The sequence below is a fragment of the Dermochelys coriacea genome, chromosome 26 (genome assembly GCF_009764565.3).
Source record: "Dermochelys coriacea isolate rDerCor1 chromosome 26, rDerCor1.pri.v4, whole genome shotgun sequence".
NCBI lineage: Eukaryota > Metazoa > Chordata > Testudines > Dermochelyidae > Dermochelys > Dermochelys coriacea.
The window spans coordinates 1,873,348-1,893,766 of record NC_050093.1 but is presented as its reverse complement, the minus strand read 5'-3'; the positions used below and the strand labels follow the sequence as shown (position 1 = coordinate 1,893,766).

Below are 20,419 nucleotides of genomic sequence, written 5' to 3'. Positions count from 1 at the left end.
GCAAAAAGAAAAGGAGTACTTGTGGCACCTTAGAGACTAACAAATCTATCTGAGCACAAGCTTTCATGAGCTACAGCTCACTTCATCAGATGCATCACTAGGCATTGCATTTAAATCTTTCTGTGTCTTGGGAACATACAAATCTTGAGTTATATTGGATGTCTTTGGTTTTCACTGAAGAGCTATTAATAAGGTTCTAATGCCATACATGTTAGATACAGAGATTTAAGTGGAATTCACAGGATCTTGGAGCATGCAAACGCTGCAAGGCCATGGAGCTGGTGGATGCATGGTTAATCTGTGCATCAAAGCATGATTCTACAGAAGTATTTCCATGCTACAGTAATGGGCATTATAGAAATGCCTCATATATAAAAATGGATTTAAATTAAATGCACATGGTCTCATGACATGCAAACACTGATATGTCCTAACAAATTTATTCCAACTGGAATTAAATGTTTTGCAAATTGAAGGAATTCACATTTAATTCATAGGTCTGGGGACATGAGGTGCTCTGATACTATTGTTTTGAGTGCGGTATAAAGAGCTAATTAGATGGATGTCCAATCAGATGTGTTGGGTGTATTTTAATACAAAAAGATTTAAAAACAATGTATCAGGCCTGAAACTACACAAGCTACAATGGGCAGAGGAGATGGTGGGTACTAATGGTCCAGCTCTGTCTTGTATTGACTAAGCAGTGGAAATGTATGCTGGTTATATATTTAGGATAGCACTCACTGCTAGGTACTGAATAGAATGCCATTTTTAATACAAAAGGTTTAAATGCAATGCATAAGGCACACATACATGCAAACATTGACAGGTACTGATGCATTTTTTACCAAGCTTGAACATGCAACTCTGTTGGAGTGGGGGGAGGGGAGGGTCAACTGTTAGGTGCTCAGATTGGCCAAGCTGTGCAATTCATTTGCATGTTTGTTATGCAACTAGCGTAGCATTGGCTGGGATGCGTTGGATGCATTTAATTACTGATGTACTGCATAAGGCCTGGGAAAAAGAAAATTCTGCTGGAGTGATTACAGGGTCTATCCCTCGGAATCTAGCTTTAGCTGCTGAGGTTTGGCATCTGGGTTAAATGAATAGAGCGTGAGAATGCTGTCGTCCTCAGTAGTTTCTAGTCTCATTTTGGCTGAAAATATATGCATTAAAATATTTGCAATTAATTCCCCTCCTCCACAAATCCAAAGTGATTCCAGTTTAAAGAAAATACAAAACTGATCTACTCATAATAAATCTCTATCCTGCACCTAACAAATTTAAGTTTCACCTCACAGGCAAAAAAAAAAGGGAGGAGGGGGGTGGAAAGCAAGAAAACCATCTGAGAGAATGAGAAAGAAACAAGATGGAAAGGTAATGCAGTGCCTGTTACCAGAAAAATCAGACAGTGAAGCAAGATGAATGAACTGGAAAAAGAGACACATGATCTAACATGAAAGAGGAAACTGAAGCAATGTGGGTTTTACGAGTCACTGAACAAAGGCTGAGTAATGGTCTCAAAATTGACTGCATTTCCTATTGCCCAAAGGCTGCAGGCTCCAGCCCACAAAAATAAGACATTTCTCAAGTCTAGGCTTTCGGAAAAAAAATACACTGTAATAAGGCACGTTTACAAATGATTCTCCTCCTACCTAATACAATCAGCCATCAAAAATGGAGTTGACCTAGAAAAGACTTCCTTCCTCCCCTTCCCTTCTGTAAATTCTGCAGCACTAGGTTGATGGACTCAGCTGAATTAGTCAGTGAAAAGGATGAGAATTTACTTTTTTTTTTTTTTTAGTACTAAGTGCTTTTTAGGCAACTAACCAGCACACTTACAGGAAATCTTGTTTTCTTCTGTGTATCTCCTATACTGTGTTTTCTTTTCCCATTCATCTTTTATTTTTGTTAACATGCTTGCATTAATCCAGAAAAGGCCTTTAACACCATTTGTTGCTCAGGAAAATGCTTACAGAGCAAGGGACTGGCTTGGCTCGAAATCCAGACCCAGTAAGAACACTTACAGGAATTTACCTGTTTTTCTCCCTAGGCAAGATTGTTTATTGAGCAGTTTGTGTTGTGAGACAGTATTGTCTAGTGGTTAGGACAGGTGACTAGCAGTAGGATTCCCAGTTTCTGTAACTCTCTCTGCCAGTGACTTTCTAGTGGTTCTTGGGCAAGTCACTTTGCCTCTCTATAAAATGCAGATAATATAGGCCTAACTTACAGGGAAACTGTCAGACTTAATATTGTAACATACTTGAACTCCCTTAATGAAGGTGCTACAGCATCACATCTTTATTCTTCATAGAAGTACAATGGATTGTAAGGATTATATAATATTTGTACAGTATTGCCAGAGGCATCAAGCTTGGTACACCACTGTGTTCGTCACTGTACAAATTTATAGCAAGTCACAGTCCCTGTCCCACCTGGGATTCTTGTTACCTTTTAGTTCTTACAGGAAGGAGTGACACAGCCCGGGCTGTGAATGTTTCAGTGCTATGGGGACTCTGAACAACTGGCTGGACACTCAGAACATTTGTGGGCTAGTCAGTCCTTAAATGGGCACAATCAACTCAACTGTAAGAGTCTTACTTAGCATTGCTGATTCTTTTCTATTCTTGTGGTGGCTCATATACTGGACTGAAAGGGGCTTTCCTTTCCAGTCAATCCCATGAAGAACTGCAAGGATCTAAAAATTACAGCTCAACTGCTGGGAGACCAAGCAAGCAAAGCCGTATTGCTGGGTTTGTTGGGACAGAAGTGCTCCTGCAATCAAAGGCTGTATTTAGATTTTTTAAATGACCTGAAAATTGTAACTAACAATATCTGCATTTTAGCACACAGAGCAGAGCAAATTTCTGCTCTCAGGGTCTGATCTGAAGTCCCATTAAGTAAACGGAAAATTCACATTGATTTAAATGGGCTTTGGTTCAGGCTCTCAGATTTTTAAACTCAGTTTCCACTGATTTCAGCTACATATGCACGACTGAGGACAGACTTTTGTCCCTAGATGGGGTAGTGAAATCAGGAAGGAATTCATGTACATATACACCCACAACTCCATATTGAAAACCTTGCATAATGAAAGGCATGATGGGTGTTTTCACTTCTCTGAAGCTTCAGAGCTAGTACAGCAGATTAAAATCCTCTATTCGGATGGTGTAGCGAACAAGGGATGTCTACTTGATCACTTTAGAGTGCAGGATTATTTATGTTTGGCTGCTCAATCAGTCTCAGTTTCATATTGTTGTTGTACTTTGTACAATAACTATTGTACATTAATTCAGCAGAGAATCTCTCCCAGCAAAAACACCTTCCTCTGTGTGAGACAGGAAGAATGCTTAGTCACGTCCTTCTTTATTCCATCAAGATTTTTTTCTACTAGAGAAGGTTTTAATGTAAAGCTTTAGTATTAAAAGGCCTATACCAACATAATACTTCAAGAATTTTTGTGGGGAGAAGCGTAAAACATGGATCGATATTTTTTAATCTAAGATGTCTGGAGAACTGGCCTTCGCAGGCATATCTTTACCAGTTGAGAGAATAAACACAGACATAAAGAGACCTCTAGTGGCTAAACTAAGGTACTTTCTTCCAATGGCTAGTTTTTAAACCATTTGTTTGGACACTAGCTGGTAAATTTTCAGAGAAGCAGACGTGTTATTCTGTATTCGCAAAAAGAAAAGGAGGACTTGTGGCACCTTAGAGACTAACACATTTATTTGAGCATAAGCTTTTGTGAGCTACAGCTCACTTCATCGGATGCATTCGGTGGCCCACTGTATTTTCCACCGAATGCATCCGATGAAGTGAGCTGCTCACGAAAGCTTATGCTCAAATAAATGTCTTAGTCTGTAAGGTGCCACAAGTACTTCTTCTCTTTTAGCTGGTAAATCTGCCTCGTGGATTAATAGCAGTTTGCATTTCAGATTACGTTCTAATATTTACGTCGTCATCCTTATAAATACAGCATAGATTCAGAGTAACCTCTTTAGTTCTGTCATCTGCTAACGAGGAGATTCTTTCCAACTGCCTTCTTGATTTATAGAATTTGGGGAGCCCTTAAAATTTGTCTTGAGATTCCCTTTGATTCCTGACACCACACAAACCTATTTTGGGGGGTAAAATCTAAAAGAATGTCTATTTTAATATATATTTTTCTTCTCACACCTTCCTTCATATAATTTATAATGTGCTATATGTAGACATCATGTGCAATAATTTCAACATAGATCCTTCAAATATAGGGAACACGCTGCTATATAAAATTAAATAAAACTGAATGATGCTTTTGGTGTTTTGTTAAACACTAAAAAATAAATTGTTGGTCCCCATTACCTATTCACCTCTGAAAATCCTGCACATTGATCAAGTCATAGAAATGAAAAACATTATGTACTGAATTTAACATTTAGCTAAATTAAACATTTTAAATGTCAGCATTAATTTGCTTGACATGCTTTTTCTCACCTTTAAAGCAATGATTTTGAAAACTTTAAGCCAAGACTTTGTAGGATCCAGCAACAGCCAGCATGGAACAGAAAAATCACTTCCTCCCAGGACCTTGTCTTCATACATGTCTGTAAAGCTCTTCTCTCACACACTTGGCACTATGTTAAGTAAGTCAAACTAGCAATAGGTAAAGAGATGCACACACAGGAGTTCCTCTGTTTTGATGCTTGTTCAGCAGAGGGAAGATACTTTTTCAGAGGAAGCTCCTGAATGAATGAGTTGATGTTTGTAAGGCACCTTGGAGACATAATGGTCAAAAATAATAACAGTAATAAATAATAAAGTTGAGCAGAAAACAAAAGTTCAACTTTTTTTTCCTGTTTTTCATAGAAATTTTGTTTTGATGGAAACTTCCCAGCCTATTCTAACCATGACTATTATATGTAGCCTGTAGAGTTTTCATGAGCACGTATAAATGGGAACTTGCACATACTAATATTGAGAGGTGGGAGATTGTGCCTAGGCACATTTCTTGAGGGCTTTTGCAAATGTGTAGGATTTGGGGGTGGGTTTCTTTATGGGGAGAAAGAGAAGGAAGATCATTCTGACTCATTCATCTTTCATTGGGGAGAGGCAGGTTGTGTTTCTAGATCATAAGAAAGGCGGGGACTCTTGTGCTCATTTTGTGGCATAGGGACATGCGGAGGGTCAGGGAGTGGAACAGAGTGTGTGTGAGTGTGGGGGGGGGGGGACAGACTGGTATAGCAGAGGGCCCTGTAGGGCTGACAACAAGGAGAAGGGCAGCAGTGAGTAGGTCCGGCAGGGTTCAAGACAGGCACAGACTCATGGATTTTGAGGCCAGAAGGGACCATGGTGATCAGCTAGTCTGACCTCTGCACATTGGAGGCCACAGAACCTCACCCACCCACTCCTGTATTGGACCCCTAACTTCTGGCCGAGACACTGAATCTTGATTTAAAGACGTCAAGTTACAGACTCCGCCATTTACTCTAGTTTAAACCACCATGCGACGCGGGCCCCAGGCTGACCCGGGGGAAGCCCCTCCCGGCCCCCAAGGGGGCGACCCCGCGGGCTCCAGCCCAGCCCTGGGAATGAACTCCGGGCAGGCCAGTGGGGCTGCGGCGCCCGTCCGAGCACGCGGTCAGAAGCGTAACCACAGCCCAGCCTCCGTCGGAGCCCGGTGAGTGACGTCACACCTGTCTCCACGGCAACAAGCCGTGGCGTCATCCTGCCATCACCCAGCCCCCTCTTCCCCGTGGAGAAGGCAGAGCCCGGAGCCCCACAGGCGCAGCAGCCGGCCCAGGCAGGGGCAATGGAGAGGAGGCGGGGGGCAGTTGGGCGGAAGGGGAGGGCACATCCGGTCAGGCCCCGCCCCCACTCCGAGCTGTCCGCTCCCATTGGCTGGCTCACGACCGGCGCCCTCCTACTGAGTCCGGCCATCGCGTCCGAAGGGGCGGAGTCCTGCTGCCATCGAGCGAGGGAGCAGAGCGGCCCTCTGCTTCCGGCCGCGGGGGGCGATGGGAAGGGCCTGGGCGGAGTAAGGCCGCTGGAGCTGGAGGTGGGGGCGGAGCGGAGCCCCGAGAAGCAGGTGAGTGGGCCTGGTAGCCCCGGCCCTCGCTCCCTGCGGTCAGCTCCGAGCCCGTCACGGGGCGGGGCCTCCTCCCCCCCTCAGGGGCACCCCCCGGAACTGGGGGCGCGCAGGCAGGGGCCAGGCCATGGGGGCGGGGTGACCAAAACAGGAGGGGCCGGACTCCTGGGTTCAGCTCCCAGCCGGGCGGGGGGGGGGAAGCGAGCAGAGGGCTGGGAAGCAGAAGCCGGACTCCTGGGTCCTTTGCCCTAGTTCTGTCCATGAGGCCGCGTAGGCAGGTCACTTCTTGGTGTAGAAGGTGGGACTCGAACTGGTGCTTTGGGATGCTGCCGGGAAAGGTACGTCGGGGAGAGCTGAAGGGCTGCGCGGTTTGCTGTGCGGGTTGCCTGCTCCGCTGCGGCCGCTGCCAGGGGAACCGGCTCGCTCCCGCGCCGGGAAAGCGGGGAGTGAGCTGTCCCGCAGCGGGCGTGTTAGTTGGGGGCTGTCAGATTACAGCCCCTTGCTGTGGTGAGCGCATGGCATGGAAGCTGCCTGTTTAATTCAGTGGGAAAGTCTGCTCTGCTTGGTCTTGTCCACGGCCAGCTGAAGATGTACAGAGAGCACCGTTACTTTTTGCACATCTCTGGAGTAGTGGGAGGGTCTGGGTATATCGGCCGTGAATAGAAGGCAATTGTCATCGGCCTTAGCGCTGCTCTAATTGAGTGAATCTACAGTTAAACTAACTCTTCCCCTGTAAATATTATTATTCATCTGCTCTTTTGCATCAGAGCATACAACAGATAATTCCAGGGCAACATGGCCTTCTACAGCTGTAACATAGTCCTTGCAATAGCCAGGTCAAGGTAAGAAAATGAAGGCTTATTTTTAAACTTTATTTTACTGTTTAAGATTCTTGGTTTGTTCTAGTACTTTTGCATCTTTAGTTCTCTCAAGTATATTTAAAATGGTAGCCACTTGTGTGTAAAACATCCCCATAAAGCTTTGTCTGATAAGGGCCTGATAAAACTGTTGCAATAGTGATGGTTAATTTTTTCAGGTGACTGATGCTTTATTTTAGGGGCATGGTAAGAAGTGTATGCAGCAATTAACTTTTCATTCAAAACAGGCTTGCTGTTGTAAATGAGGCGAAACCAAATGTTTAATTTTAGTTTGAGAGAGAGTTCAGTCTCTTTATATTCCAAGTCCTGAATTGATTTTGTGGTTGGTTAAATGTCAGAATGAAATGGAGGGATTTGATTAGTAAGGCTCTGATAGTTGTCATAGTACATACTAATGCGAGAAGTCTTATTCCTCTTATACAAGATAAGATTAAAAATCGTAATGTAAAACCTCCTTCCCTGGTGTTTTTAATATGCTGTGCCTCTTTGTGATACCAGGGGCACCCCATTGGAGCTACAGATAAATAAGAGTATGAGGACCTTTGCAGCCTGGCTGTGGTGGTGTGATGGGGAGACGGGTTTGGTTTGGTTTTTTCCTTTGGGCTGTGATTGGGTAAAATTCTTCTGTCATAACCATTATAGGATGGTGGCTTATAAGAAATGGGCTGAAATACTGAGTTGCTCCTTTGAGAGGACAGCTCATCAGCTAGAATAATGCAAAAATTAAGTGTTTCATTCCTCCAGCTAAAATCTGCTCCCACAAACTGGGCAAGTCTTTAAGAAGATTCTATGTGATGAATTTGAAGCTAAGAACAAAAATACAAATGACATGGTTAACTTTGGTAATTAACTACAGCAGAGAATTACATGATTAAAGTAACTAGCCTCTCTTCAGTTTCAGAGGCCCTCATCTTCTTGTGCACTCCAGCTGTTCTCCATATTCCTCATCGGTTGCATTTGTCCAACTAGTGGATTCTCATTTAAACCGAATTTACATGAAAGACTCTGAAAACCAGCAGTTACTGTACTGCACACAGCTGGCCCCTGGACTACCTCACCTACGAACTAAAGCAGTGCGAACACTGCACACCTCTGCTTACTGGCATCAAGAGCTCCAAGATAAATCTCAGCTGCCCCAAAGTACAATAAACCAGGACACTGAGCATGCTAAAACTCTGTCAGACCAAAGCACAGAGACTGGTGTGGAGAAAAATTCTTTACGTCAAAGAATTGTGGATGAACTGAAACATTATTACAATGGATTCCACTTGCTTTGGATTGACACGAAGGTCGCTGCCAGGATGGTATGGAGGCTGCTACATGGTCAGGCTCTCTCTAGAAGAGAGAGGCGAAGGGTGAGTATGAACTACCTTGCACAGACATGTTGGCACTAATTGGCTAAGCTGATGTGTTGAGAATCTCAAGGTAACCAAAGAAACTGGTCTGTTCCGTTTCCAAACTTTATTTGAATTGAGGTCAAATGTGGACATCGGTCTAAACCTTTCATGTGAATTTAATGCCTCTAAAAGGGTAAAAGCTCAACAGCCCAGGAGACTGAAATCCTCTGTGCATTTTCCATAACTAGTACAGCACAAGCAGTGGCAACACTGGCCCCCTGGGTTCTGCCAAGGACCCTCATCCCTATCCTGGGGAGAACTCCTCTGAAATGAGCAGCGTCTTTAATCTCTGTGGCCCATCAATTTCTGCAAGGCATTGGGCAAGGAGGATGATTGCTTTGCTTCTTTAGAAGTTGCCAGAGTAGTTGTTCAAAGTACACAGATGCAGTCTTAAAAGCACTATTAATTCCTTTGAGACAGAGGCCACGTGATAAGTCCTAAGTTTAGATACCATGCTGATAGGCACCTTCGTTATCTGAATGAACGGTAATACTTGCACCAAGATCAGCTGTAGAAAGCCTTCATTAATAGGTTTTCTTTTGTGTCTGTCAAATGAAAAAGAACTCCTGTTATGCCTTTCTGCAGCTACTGAGGACGTGTGCTGATCTCTTCCGGCTGGTTCCCTTCTTGGTGTTCATCATTGTGCCCTTCATGGAGTTCCTGTTACCTGTATTTCTGAAACTCTTTCCTGAAATGTTGCCCTCAACTTTTGAGACGGAATCAAAAAAGGTGTGTGTACTGGGCTCTTGAGAAAGCAGACTGCTTCAATAATTCAGACTCCATTAACTAGGATTGTGGATGGCAACTCTAGAAGTATATTGAGATATCAACTAGCCTGAGCCATACTGCTAGAAGCTGACTGAACATCATGCCATGATTGATTGTTCTTCAGTATTCATCGTGGAATAGTGAGGTTAAGCAAGTGTAGGAAGATCGGTCTAGTCAGTGGATAGAGCACTCAGGAGACCAGGATTCAATTCCTTGCTCAGGCTTCTTCTATGACCTTGACCAAGTCTCTTAATCTACCCTATGTCTGGGGTTTTTTTTTGTTTTTAAGGGGATATTACTGTAAGGATAAAATCCATGAATGATTTTGAGACACTCAGATATTATAGTGATTAGGGTCAGAGAAGTGGATAGATGGAAGGGGTCTGCAGCAAGGTTACTTGATAACTGATTGAAGACAGGAGTAGTACAAGAGAACTGTAGGGTTTAACAAGCATTGTGCCCAGAGTGGGTTGACTTTCTCTCTCCTGTCTCCTCTCCCAATTTCTCTTTCTTCCATCCTTAATAGTTTAGAGGTTGTTTTGTTTTTGTTTTTTTCCCCTTCCAGTTCAGAGTAATGTTTCAGACTATATGATCGGCCCTGAAATAGAACCCTTAACTATGTTTGGTTACAGAGTAGCAGCCGTGTTCTGTATTCGCAAAAAAGAAAAGGAGTACTTGTGGCACCTTAGAGATTAACAGAAAATGAAGGGTCTGCATAGGATCATTTTAATCAGGTGCCCTTTATCACTCAAAGGCAGAGTCAGCAGATAAGACATGCTGAGACTGTGAGGTTTTCACTCAACCAAAATGTTGATAGATCCTCAAGAGAGGAGGAGATTAACTTGGGCCAAAATGCTAGTGTCACATGTGTGGACAGTTTTCATTGATTTTCATGGGGATTTCCCATACTTATAAGGGCAGAATTTGCCCTTCAACCAAAACCACTTGAAACCATAAAGGCTTGTTCTGTGTGGCACATTAGCCCTATCAACTTCCTGGCCTTCGTCAATATCATACTACTGGGGTATTCTCTGCCCACTACTAGCTCACTTGTTTTGCAGCTAAGTGACCCAGATTTCAGCTATTATTTCTTGCTGTAGTGTCTGATACTAACTAATCAAAACATCTTTACCACATGGGCAACTGATCAGCACCCACAACTGTAAATCAGTTCAGCCTTGCCTCTCTGTGCAACTGGGTCAAACACTCTTACTCAAAGTGGATTCACATATGTAGAGCTACAGAGTCTGACGATTGCTCTCCTATTGTTCAGTCAGTGCATGGCATGCAGAGTAACTTTTTTCACTCTTTATACTTACTGGCTCCAACCAGAACAAGGCAGACTTGTGTATAGATTTGCATCCCTCTTTTTTTAATCACCTTTTTGGTTTGTTTTTTCTCTTCGCTGATCCGTGTTTGGTTTCTCTTTATCAAAATAATTTCCCTAGCAATCAGTGAGGCAGAGTGACTGGCAGAATGTTGTTCACGTTATCAGGTTTTGTTGAAATTTCAGCACTACTGATTTATGTGCAAATTGTCCCCTGTCCGTGTGGTCCAGTGCAGTGTACTTTCTATAATTATGATCAAGCCAATACTAAAAATACTTTAATGGCCTAGTAGATACACTCTTCTAACCTCAAACCATGTGGATTTAAAGCACTGTTTGGATGCAAAAACATTAACAATGACACAATCTGTTATAACTGAGCTTATTAGAGGTTCATTATCAGATCATCCAAGCTCAAAATCTAGGCTTACTCTTGTTTTCACGCACAATAACAAAACTTCTATTTCTATGAAGAATAGTCAGTAAAAAAAAACTTGTATTTACAGCATCTGTCTAGTAAGCGGGATTGAAACTGATGCATGTACTTTAGTTGTCCAAGCCAAAGTGCCAAGAGTAGTCAGCAGCAATGATGAAAAGTAAGTTAGGTTTTGAGAGGCACAAGGGTAATTGACCAAAGGCCTTCAGTAACAAAAGGACGGAAACTAACTCAACCTTCTCTCTCCTGGAGTTCAAGATGAGCCTCTAACTATTTTTTGTTTCCTAACTTAAGGAAGAAAAACAGAAAAAGAAACTAAGCGCCACATTAGAGCTGGCAAAATTCCTGCAGGAGACTATTACAGAGATGGCCAGAAGGAACAAAGCAGATACGGGAGAGGCCACCAAGCAGTTCTCTTCCTATGTGCAACAGGTACCGCAAGTAGTAAAATAAGCTGGAGGAGCTAGAAAAGGTGTCTGCAGTCCTGTGTAACAGGGCAGCAAGGTGGGTAGATACAGCTTTGAAGGGTCTTGTCCTGCGAGATAAGGAAGTTTTGGATTTGCATGACACACAAATCTGTAGCCAATCTGCAAAGCAAGTTTGCAAACTAGATATACAGATTATATTCTCACCCGCCTTCCTGCATGTTTGAAATGTTTTGTAACCTGTACAGAAACAATGACAATATTGCTGTTAAACCATTCTGTGAAGTTTGCCACTGCAGTTAGTTATCTAACAAGCCCGGGATTAGAGAAGCTGTAATTCCTTGATTGCAAGTTTCAGTGGGTGGCAATGGTCTATTTGTTTTAAAAACAAACAAATGCTAAATGGAGGAAGAAAGTTGTTCCTGTCCATCTATCTGTAAGAAAGCTGCAGCTGTTGTGTTTACTGTTGAAACTTGAAAGCTCGCAGAGCCTTGCTACCAGGCATGTATAAATGCTGAGGGATATTGGTAAACCGATTGCCCTTTTGTGGCCAGTGCCTTGGGGAAGCCTTGTGACCCCAGCTATCTGGGGCATCTGTGTCCAGATAAGTTACTGTTTTCTCTTAATTCTAATTTTAACCAGCAGAAAAACTCTTTACATAGTGACAGGTTTCAGAGTAGCAGCCGTGTTAGTCTGTATTCGCAAAAAGAAAAGGAGGACTTGTGGCACCTTAGAGACTAACATTTATTTGAGCATAAGCTTTCGTGAGCTACAGCTCACTTCATCAGAAGATACGCTGAATGCATCTGATGAAGTGAGCTGTAGCTCACGAAAGCTTATGCTCAAATAAATTTGTTGGTCTCTAAGGTGCCACAAGTCCTCCTTTTCTTTATATAGTGAAGTTCTTCAAGTGGCCATTCTGAGAGCATATTAGAAATAGTCTTCTGTTTTCAGACCCTAGGTTTGAACAATAGCAGTTTAGTGGCCACCAGCAAAAAGCGCTAAAGGGAAATGATTTGGGGGGAGTGTTAGTGAGGACTGGATTCCGGATGCCTGGTTTCTGTTTCCAGCTCTGCCACTGGCTTTTGAGCCACATTTCTATCTGATGCCTTGGCTTTGTTGCACAGGTTCGTCATGCTGGCCACCAGCCCAGCACCCAGGAGATTGTGCGCTTCTCCAAGCTCTTTGAGGATGAGCTGACCCTTGAACACTTAGAACGGCCGCAGCTGGTAGCCCTCTGCAAACTGCTTGAACTACAGCCCATTGGCACCAATAACCTACTCCGCTTCCAACTTTTGATGCAGCTCAGATCTATAAAAGCAGATGATGAAGTAAGAGACTAAAACAAATAAAACAGATGCAATGTGATCTGATGGTTAGTACTGGAGACCTGGGTTCTAGTTCTGATACTGCAAGTCACTTCCTCTCTCTGATCTTCAGTTTGCCTATCTGATGTTATAGGTATGCTGCTGCCTACATTAACGGGGAGAGGGGTGATCTTACTATTTGTAAGAGGAGGATTACTCCATGAGACTCCAAGGAAGTGGAGTGTTGGCAGTTCAGCCCTCCAGTATCTTCTATCAGCTCTACCAAGGAGCACATCTCAAATGAGACTCTCTTGCTGTTAAGAATTAAGAAGGTGGCCTCTTAGGATCTCAGTAGCCTGTAGCAATGAATGATTGTGGAGCCCCGTCTCTTATACTACAGTTTTATCATACTTGGTTCTATAGAAACTTTGGGCCATTTCTATTGCATAACTAGCAATCTGAATTCAGAGTGCACTGATGCCAAACTCATTCCTGTCGCTGTCCGAGCTTGGGAGCATGATAAATGAGGAAATCTGGCACTACCATGAGACTGGAATGAAAGATCTAGAGGCTTTTTATTAGTTCTGTCACAGCATAATTTGTAAGTGGCTCCTGCCTACTTCTGACTTAAGCGTCGGTGACGATAGGTACATTTTTACAAATAAAGGCCCAATCCTGAAAATCCTTGTGCAAGTGAGTTACTTTACCCTGTGAGTGGTTGCATTACAGTTCAGTAGGGCCACCCACAAGAGTGCAGTAAATCGTGTGTAAGTGTTCGGATGATCAGGCCCAAGGTTATCCCTCGCCTTTAACTTTGTTCAGCATGCAGCTAGGCAGTCAGAAACGGGATGTCTGCTGAATCCCAGTGTTGTCATCTTACCTCTCGGTATCAGTAGGTATTCCTTTGTTTATTCTCTACTCCCCTCCAATACAAGCAGGCATCTCTTCGGTACCAGACTTGGGAAATAAACTAGGGTTTGGGCTTCTGGAGTCCTGGATGTGAATGTTCCTTTTCCTTTCAGATGATTGCTAAGGAAGGTGTTAATGGGCTAAGCGTGTCCGAACTGCAGAGTGTGTGCAGGGCCAGAGGAATGAGATCGCTGGGTCTCACAGAGGAACAGCTGAAAGAACAACTCAATCAGGCAAGTAGGGCCTTGCCTGCTACTAAAATCTTGGAATATTGCACCCAGAGCTTATATTTTACTTAAAGGGACCATGTCAGATGTTCAGTCTTCAAATAAACTAGCTTTGACATATGGCTGGCCTTGCCCTGAAGATTCATGCCACTGTTTTGTTGTTGATCCTCATTTGCATAACTGAACTGTAAAACACAAAACATACCACTTATGCTAAGCCCCTGTTGAAGAAGATGGTGGCTGATGAGTGCCAAGTCGTACCTGTCAGGAACAGGACACAGGAACCAGGGGATTACTTAAACTAGAGCAGCAAAGGCCTGGCATTTAAAAGAGGGCAGTGCTGGAGTGGGGCAGATGAGACATTGTAATTTGTCTGTATAGGGATTCACAGATTCCAAAGTGAGAAGGGACCGTTTGTGATCTGATCTGACCTACAAAACACAAGCCAGAGACTGTCCCCAAAATAATTCCTAGAGCAGATCACTTAGAAAAATTGCCATTATTGGTGGCAGTTATTTCCATGTGGCACTCTCCTCCTCCCATCCCTGGGACTCTGTATTGGGGCCTTATTCTGCATGGGGTCAGGGCTACCATTGCTGCAGGTGCTGTATTTTGGATCAAATGTAAAGTAGAAGCTTGAACACTTAATCTTCCTATGGCAATCTTTCAAAAGTAGGGATGTTAACACCAGTCTTGCAGTCAACTTCTATGTAAGTAACTAGTCTACCTTTCTAGACTTTCTCTCCAGCTTCAGCTGGATGCAGTAGTCTTCACTGCCCTTGGAAACTGTTTATTGCTCCTGTGAGCTGGTAAATAGCTGTTGTCTTTCACCTCTAGAGGGAGGCGACTAAGCTAATAGAGGTTCAAATCTGTCACATGTCTGGAGTCCTTCAGGATGAAAGGTGCTCTACAGTGCTAGAGAATTCTCCTCCGTGAACTGGTGTTTAAACTGTTGATTTTTGAACAGATTCTAAATAATCCTCTTTCCCTCCTCTCCCCCCATGTTCTACAGTGGCTAGATCTACATCTAAAGGAGAATGTTCCTCCTTCCCTGCTGCTGCTTTCTCGTGCCTTGTATTTGATATACGTGAAGCCGATACCTATTCAGATGTCGCAGAATGAGGTGAGTGGGCTGAACAGCAGTTAGTCTGAGGACATGGTCCCATGTAACAAAACAAGATCTTTCATAAGGATCACAAATGAAGGATTTAGTTACTCACCAAGCCTCAGTTGCACATAGCACGTGTCCTGCCATACAGTCTACTAGACACCCGTCTAAAACAGCAGGTTCACCATAATGACTAGCTGATGCTACCTTTGTGTCCTCAAGCCAAATGGGATATTTCCCAGCTGCCTTTTGCAGAGACAATGTGTCTGAATTTTTATGGCTGTCTTAGTAAACTAGTCACCATGCTGTAAGCTAACAGATGAACAAACTCTGATTGTGGTAAAACTAATGTTTTTTGGGGCTCCCATCCCAAATGAAAGACTTGGGAGAGCAGCTTAGATATTAGAAACAGCAGTAATTGCACAGTCGCTTTAGAAAATGCATGAATTAATACTATTTGTGTTACCATAGTACTTACGAGCCCCAGTCATGGACCCAGACCCCATTGTGCTAGGTGTTCTATAAACCCAGAACAACAAAAAAAAATCCTGCCACACAGAGATTACAAGGTAAGGTACAAGATGAGACAACAGATGAATACAGACAGGCTGATGGGCGGGGTACAAGGAAACAATGAGACAATATTGGTCAGCTGGCTCTGTCTCAGTGGTCTCAGCACAGCAGCAGTTTAGCCATTTTTAGTAGTCCAGTACTTCCTCCAATGGCATGTTCCATTCATAGACCTGGTTTTGAGTTTAATATAACTTGCAAGCTGGCAAACTTGAGTTTTGATCTTTGAGATGAAAATATCTGCATGGTGTATTTGAAGCGTCTAAGTAACTGACTTGGGGGCCTGATTTGCAAAGGTGCTGAGCACTCACTGCTTCAGTTGACTTCAGATGGAGTTGAGGGTTACTTAGCATCACTGAAATCACCTTTTGCATGCAACTCCAAGGACTTAGTCTTCCTATATTTGTACAGTTCCTGACACACTTTAAGTGTTCCTGCAGTATAAATAATTGTATGAAGTATATATCCATTATGCAAATTGGACAGATTTCTGCCCAGACAGATATGTCAAATGCGTAGGTGAGTTATTTTTTTGCTTGCATTTTTCTTATTAATATTCTAACTGTTCTTCAAAAGCAGACTTTGTTTGAGATTGAACCTGAACAATTCAAGACACATGGTGCTAAATAACTAAACTCTTGCCCAGGTACTTACTGGCCTGGAGTCTCCTCATAGTCTGCATAAAATATGAACAGCAATTTTGAGGAGTTTATTTTTTTCCTTAGGTTCACGTTAGTGACGCTGCTGCAGAATCATCAGTTCTTGCACCTAAAGAAATCTTAGTGGATTCTGCACCCATTGTGCAAGGAAGAAAGGTTAGAAAATGACTCTCTACAAATACATATCAGATTTATATGAAATGCTGCAGGTTTGGGAAGTATGAGTGTGAACATACCTTAGCAAAGTATGGAAGTAGGTGGCCTTTTAGTCTGGCATCCTTAGCTAGTAACTCTGAATAGTGCGCTGAAATAGAAACTCTTGGGATAGGCACGTTTTTCTGTTTGTCACACTGTTGCAACAGCAGTGCTTCCTTTGCCAAGGAAGGAGAGGATGTTGAAAAGGCAGAGGAAGCTGCAGTGGCATCACTTCTTGCACTAGTGCTGGAAACACTGCTGACTGTTCAAAACAAAATCACCACCAACTTCCAGCAGGAGAGCACTCTGAGATCCTTAGTTATTCAAACTCATTTTCCGTAAACTAGACAGTCACATGCTGCTGCTGCTTGTGCTCACATTTCACCTGTAAGAGGGTGATTAAATTCTGAATCATGTTACAAGCTCCTCCCAAGGTGACATTCTCCTGATGGTGTTAGCCACAAGAATTGGAGGAGTTGGGGCAGATTAGCATGTGAAACTCTGCATTCAGCCAGGCAAGCCAGTTCAGGAAGGTTTGATCACCAAAGATGGGATGAGGGACTTAGTGTGATACAAGGGGGTCAAATAGCAGCAGTAGTTGAAGTTCAGAAAGGGAAAGCTTAAGTTTAAAAACTAGAAAGATTTCCTAATAGATATTGGCTGTGGAATAGTCTCCCAAGGGAAGAAATGGAATCCCCAGCATTTAACATTAAAAGTGCATCACAGGGAACTACTATGTTCTGGCAGGGAAGTGGCCTGTCTGGGGCCCAAGTAGACCTCTTCCATGTTCTAATATGATTCCGTGATTGTTAAAACACCTTTTATATTTTTCTCTTGAAGGGAGAAGAATTTATATCACAGCCATCGGAGAAGTTACCAGTCCCTGGCGTATCTGTCAAGCCTCCTCCAGGAGAGGTGAGCTCTGAGGCTGACCTAGGCCAGGTTTTGTGGGTTTGTTTAACTAAGGAAATTCTAGACCGAGCCTTTTAAAAGATCTGAAGAACTGCTGACAGCTTGCCCTCTTCCTTACCCATTCTTTCTACAACGGGAAATTCATGCACCCTTGACTTCTATCAAGCTGTCTGAATATGGGATTAGGAACCTAACTTCAGGCACCCATGTTTGTTAATTTTGGTATGAGTTTTTTTTATTAAAGGAAAAATAATGTTCTTTAGCCTAACTGGTGAACTCTGCTGGTCTTGTTTCTAACACACGGTATTTTAATAGGTAAACACAAGCTGTTTGCCAAAACCACTCTTTCCCACATCAATAATTACTAATAGATATTGGTTCATTTAATGGAAGATGTATCTCAATACCCTAAACTGTTTTGAAAACCTTAGTCGTTATTCAGTGTTAATGGACACATTCGGACGGCTATTGGGAGTTTTAAGTCTATAATTTTCTCTTAACCCAGACCAAAATGGAGGCATCTCAGAGCAGCAAGGCCAGTGCCAATGGAGTCTAGCCCTGTGCCAGCAAGGACCATGGATCACAGGCACCGACAGGGGAAGACTCCATTCCTCTGTACCTCATCTAACCCAACAACTGGGTGAGCAGTGTATTCGCAGGCTCCTTCCCACACCAAGGCTTTCAGCTGTCCTCACGGGGACTTATCAATCAATTCCAGATTGTTTTATTAGCAGCGAGGCCATACAAAGAACACATCCCATTTAAAATACCCTCTAAAAATTAAGTTATATTGTAAATATGTAAATACGTCTCTTAAAATGCTCTAAGCTGTAACTTATCCCATGGCTGTGTCCTACAGTTAGGGTTTCTGCTCTTTAGTAAGGCAGCATTTTATTTTTATGAAGGGCTGGAGAGCAGACATGGGCTGGGTTTGGTGCTTCAGTAAAAATATCGCTCATCCACACTGTGGAACCCTGTGCAGGAGCTTTGCCACACAGTCAGGGCTTGGCTAGACTGCCAGAGCAATTTGTATAGACCACAAGCCCTTGATTATCATGGTAACCTCCATTTGTTAGCTAATATCTTGTGATCAGAATGGCTCATCTACCTGTTACAATTAAACTAACATCAATTGCTGTCTGGTTTTCACTGAGGAGAATAAACGCTGCGCTGGAAGAGACAAAAGAGGAAAGGCCTGCAGTATCTTCAGTGGGGAGATTGAGAGACTAACGGTTGAGAGAGGTTTTGCTGCCTGTTTTCCTTGTTCAAAAAGGGCACCCTCCGTTGCCCACAGTTGGCAGCAGCATGGCGTCTGCCAGGATCCCAAACACCACTCTAGCACAAACGTGCCTTTTACATGGCAACATCTTGCTAGGGAATGTGCAGAACAGCAGTGACTTGGGCTTTCAAATTAAACTGTTTTGTTGTTTTAAAATAAAGTCTGAGATCAGACTTGTCTTTTTAAATCTAATCATCTGATTCTTAAAACTACCTGATAATGAGTACTGTTGGAATACTTTTTTTTTTAAACAATTCTTTGTATATTTCAGTGGAAACTATCTTCCTGGTAGATTTGTATAGGAAGAGACTGAAAAGTGTGGGTTTTTTATGATTTCATTTTGGCCTCCTATACCTGTACATGTTTAAAATTTGCTCATTTTATGGATGTATTGAACCTGGATATTTCTAATTACTGTAAAATTAAAAGTGGACATGGATGCTGAGTAGAATGTGACTCCTTGTGTGAGTCAGCCTGAGTCATTGGAACTATCGTCTGGCTAAAGCAACAATCGGCTCAGTTAGGCATTAGAGGCATGTTACAATTATTACGCCAGGCTCCTTTTTGTAAAGCAGAACCACCTCTGGGGGGTGAGGGGGGCATATTACAATTATACTGTATTCTTGGTTAGTAAACTTCATGTACCTAGGTGATACAAGTCTCTGCTTTGCTAATGCAAGTGTTGTATGAAGATGAACAGCTGTGGTGTCTTACTAGTGATAACAGAAGACCAATGTAATTCCAATAAATGCCCCACTGCTCCAGCATCAACCTCTCCTTTGGTTATTTTAGTAAGGGTATCTGGCTGATGGTCATCACTGCACTTTGCTAGACAAGGGCAGAGGAACCTTTAGCCACTTGCTTTTGTCTTTGATAATGAGAACTGGCAAGGATCATCTGAACTGGAGACACCCCAGACTACATCTGCAAAAAAGCTCCTTCTACAAAAACTAAACCATTGGCTGTTTCTCCTCTCTTCCCCTCATCCCTCCCCAGGAATAGGTGGGCTCAAGTCAGTAAAATAGTTGTGGTGTTGGTCATCCTGAATTCGGTGTACATAGCAGTGAAAGAGGGCAGGTGATTTCTGTAGTGGGAGCAGAATGTGATAGTTGGATCTAATGTGTTTTTTTGTTTTTTGTTTTTTTCCCAACTTCCTCAAATTCAGATTTGTGGTACAACAGGAAGAAGCTATCTCAGCTCCAAACACACCAGCTAGCCTGACAAAACCATGGTTACAGGGTGGGGGGTAAAAATCAATGAATTAATAAGGTAAACAACTCTGTGCCACTCAACAGCTGGTTCCCTAAATAAGCAGCAAGGCAAGGGGGTGTTTGTTGTGGGGACAGGCATTGGAGTGATGGCATCTGATGGATCCTGTTAAGGACTGGTCTGCCAAGACATGGGGGAGACCCTGCTCTGGTAAGTTAAGGCTGAGTCTCTTGTGCATAGCAATGCACTTTAGGCACTGAACTTAGCATATAATGGTTATTTTGGTGAAACGCAATTTTCTTGGAGAAGCTACTTTTCACAGATTAGAGAACATGGGGATAATCGACTTGCATGATTGCTCCCTGTTATTGGAGGGTGTAATCATGGGGGAGGGGGAGATGAGATTGGCTGGCTGAACTCTAGTGAACCTTTGGTAATGTCACCTAAGTTACAGATCTTAAATCTGCTCACAAATGGCATTATACAGTAGCAGCAGAGTGAGAGGAGTAGTTTAGCTAATGCTAATATGATTTCAGTGAGCTGAGCTCTATCTGCTGGTAGTGAATACACACAGCAATTATATTACTATTGATAATTTCTTCCAGCTCTGCTATGCTGCCTGAAACCTCCCTTGCCCAAGATCAATAGCTTACATTATGATTACAGAGGAACATGTGCCTTACAGCGTGATGCTGAAGGGGCCATGTAGTAATTAGGCCATATGTGAGTCGCAGAAAACAATC

The 20,419-nt window shown here is 43.0% G+C and overlaps 2 protein-coding genes across 5 annotated transcripts in view; one reads left to right on the top strand and one right to left on the bottom strand.

The window, feature by feature from the left end:
• Positions 1-5,829, bottom strand: part of NSD3 (nuclear receptor binding SET domain protein 3) — a 70,467-nt gene extending 64,638 nt beyond the window's left edge. For both annotated transcript variants that reach the window (XM_043503135.1, XM_043503137.1), the window contains exons 1-2: positions 5,679-5,829; positions 4,480-4,619 (exon numbers count right to left, since the gene is read on the bottom strand). The gene's annotated coding sequence lies outside the window, so the exon portion shown is untranslated. The remainder of the gene's footprint in view (positions 1-4,479; positions 4,620-5,678) is intronic.
• Positions 5,830-5,935: 106 nt separating this feature from the next.
• Positions 5,936-18,912, top strand: LETM2 (leucine zipper and EF-hand containing transmembrane protein 2). 3 transcript variants are annotated; one of them, XM_038384976.2, is made up of 11 exons: positions 5,936-6,070; positions 6,838-6,912; positions 7,844-8,303; positions 8,931-9,074; positions 11,171-11,308; positions 12,429-12,632; positions 13,631-13,750; positions 14,757-14,867; positions 16,148-16,237; positions 17,117-17,191; positions 17,694-18,912. In XM_038384976.2, the coding sequence occupies exons 2-11, from the start codon at positions 6,866-6,868 to the stop codon at positions 17,742-17,744; spliced, it is 1,440 nt and encodes a 479-aa protein (XP_038240904.1). In that variant the 5' UTR covers positions 5,936-6,070; positions 6,838-6,865; the 3' UTR covers positions 17,745-18,912. The 3 variants fall into 3 exon arrangements, with proteins under 3 accessions (XP_038240904.1, XP_043359080.1, XP_038240905.1); XM_043503145.1 differs by having other exon boundaries at positions 6,000-6,065; positions 6,836-6,912; XM_038384977.2 differs by lacking the exon at positions 5,936-6,070 and adding an exon at positions 6,182-6,408.
• The last annotated feature ends 1,507 nt before the right edge of the window (positions 18,913-20,419 follow it).

Excerpts from the sequence above, each read along its gene's own strand:
- LETM2 (XM_038384976.2), top strand. The coding sequence starts at position 6,866 with ATGGCCTTCTACAGCTGTAACATAGTCCTTGCAATAGCCAGGTCAAG. Across the intron at positions 8,304-8,930 it reads CTAGAAGAGAGAGGCGAAGG|CTACTGAGGACGTGTGCTGA; the intron begins GTGAGTATGAAC and ends GCCTTTCTGCAG. Across the intron at positions 13,751-14,756 it reads TGAAAGAACAACTCAATCAG|TGGCTAGATCTACATCTAAA; the intron begins GCAAGTAGGGCC and ends CATGTTCTACAG.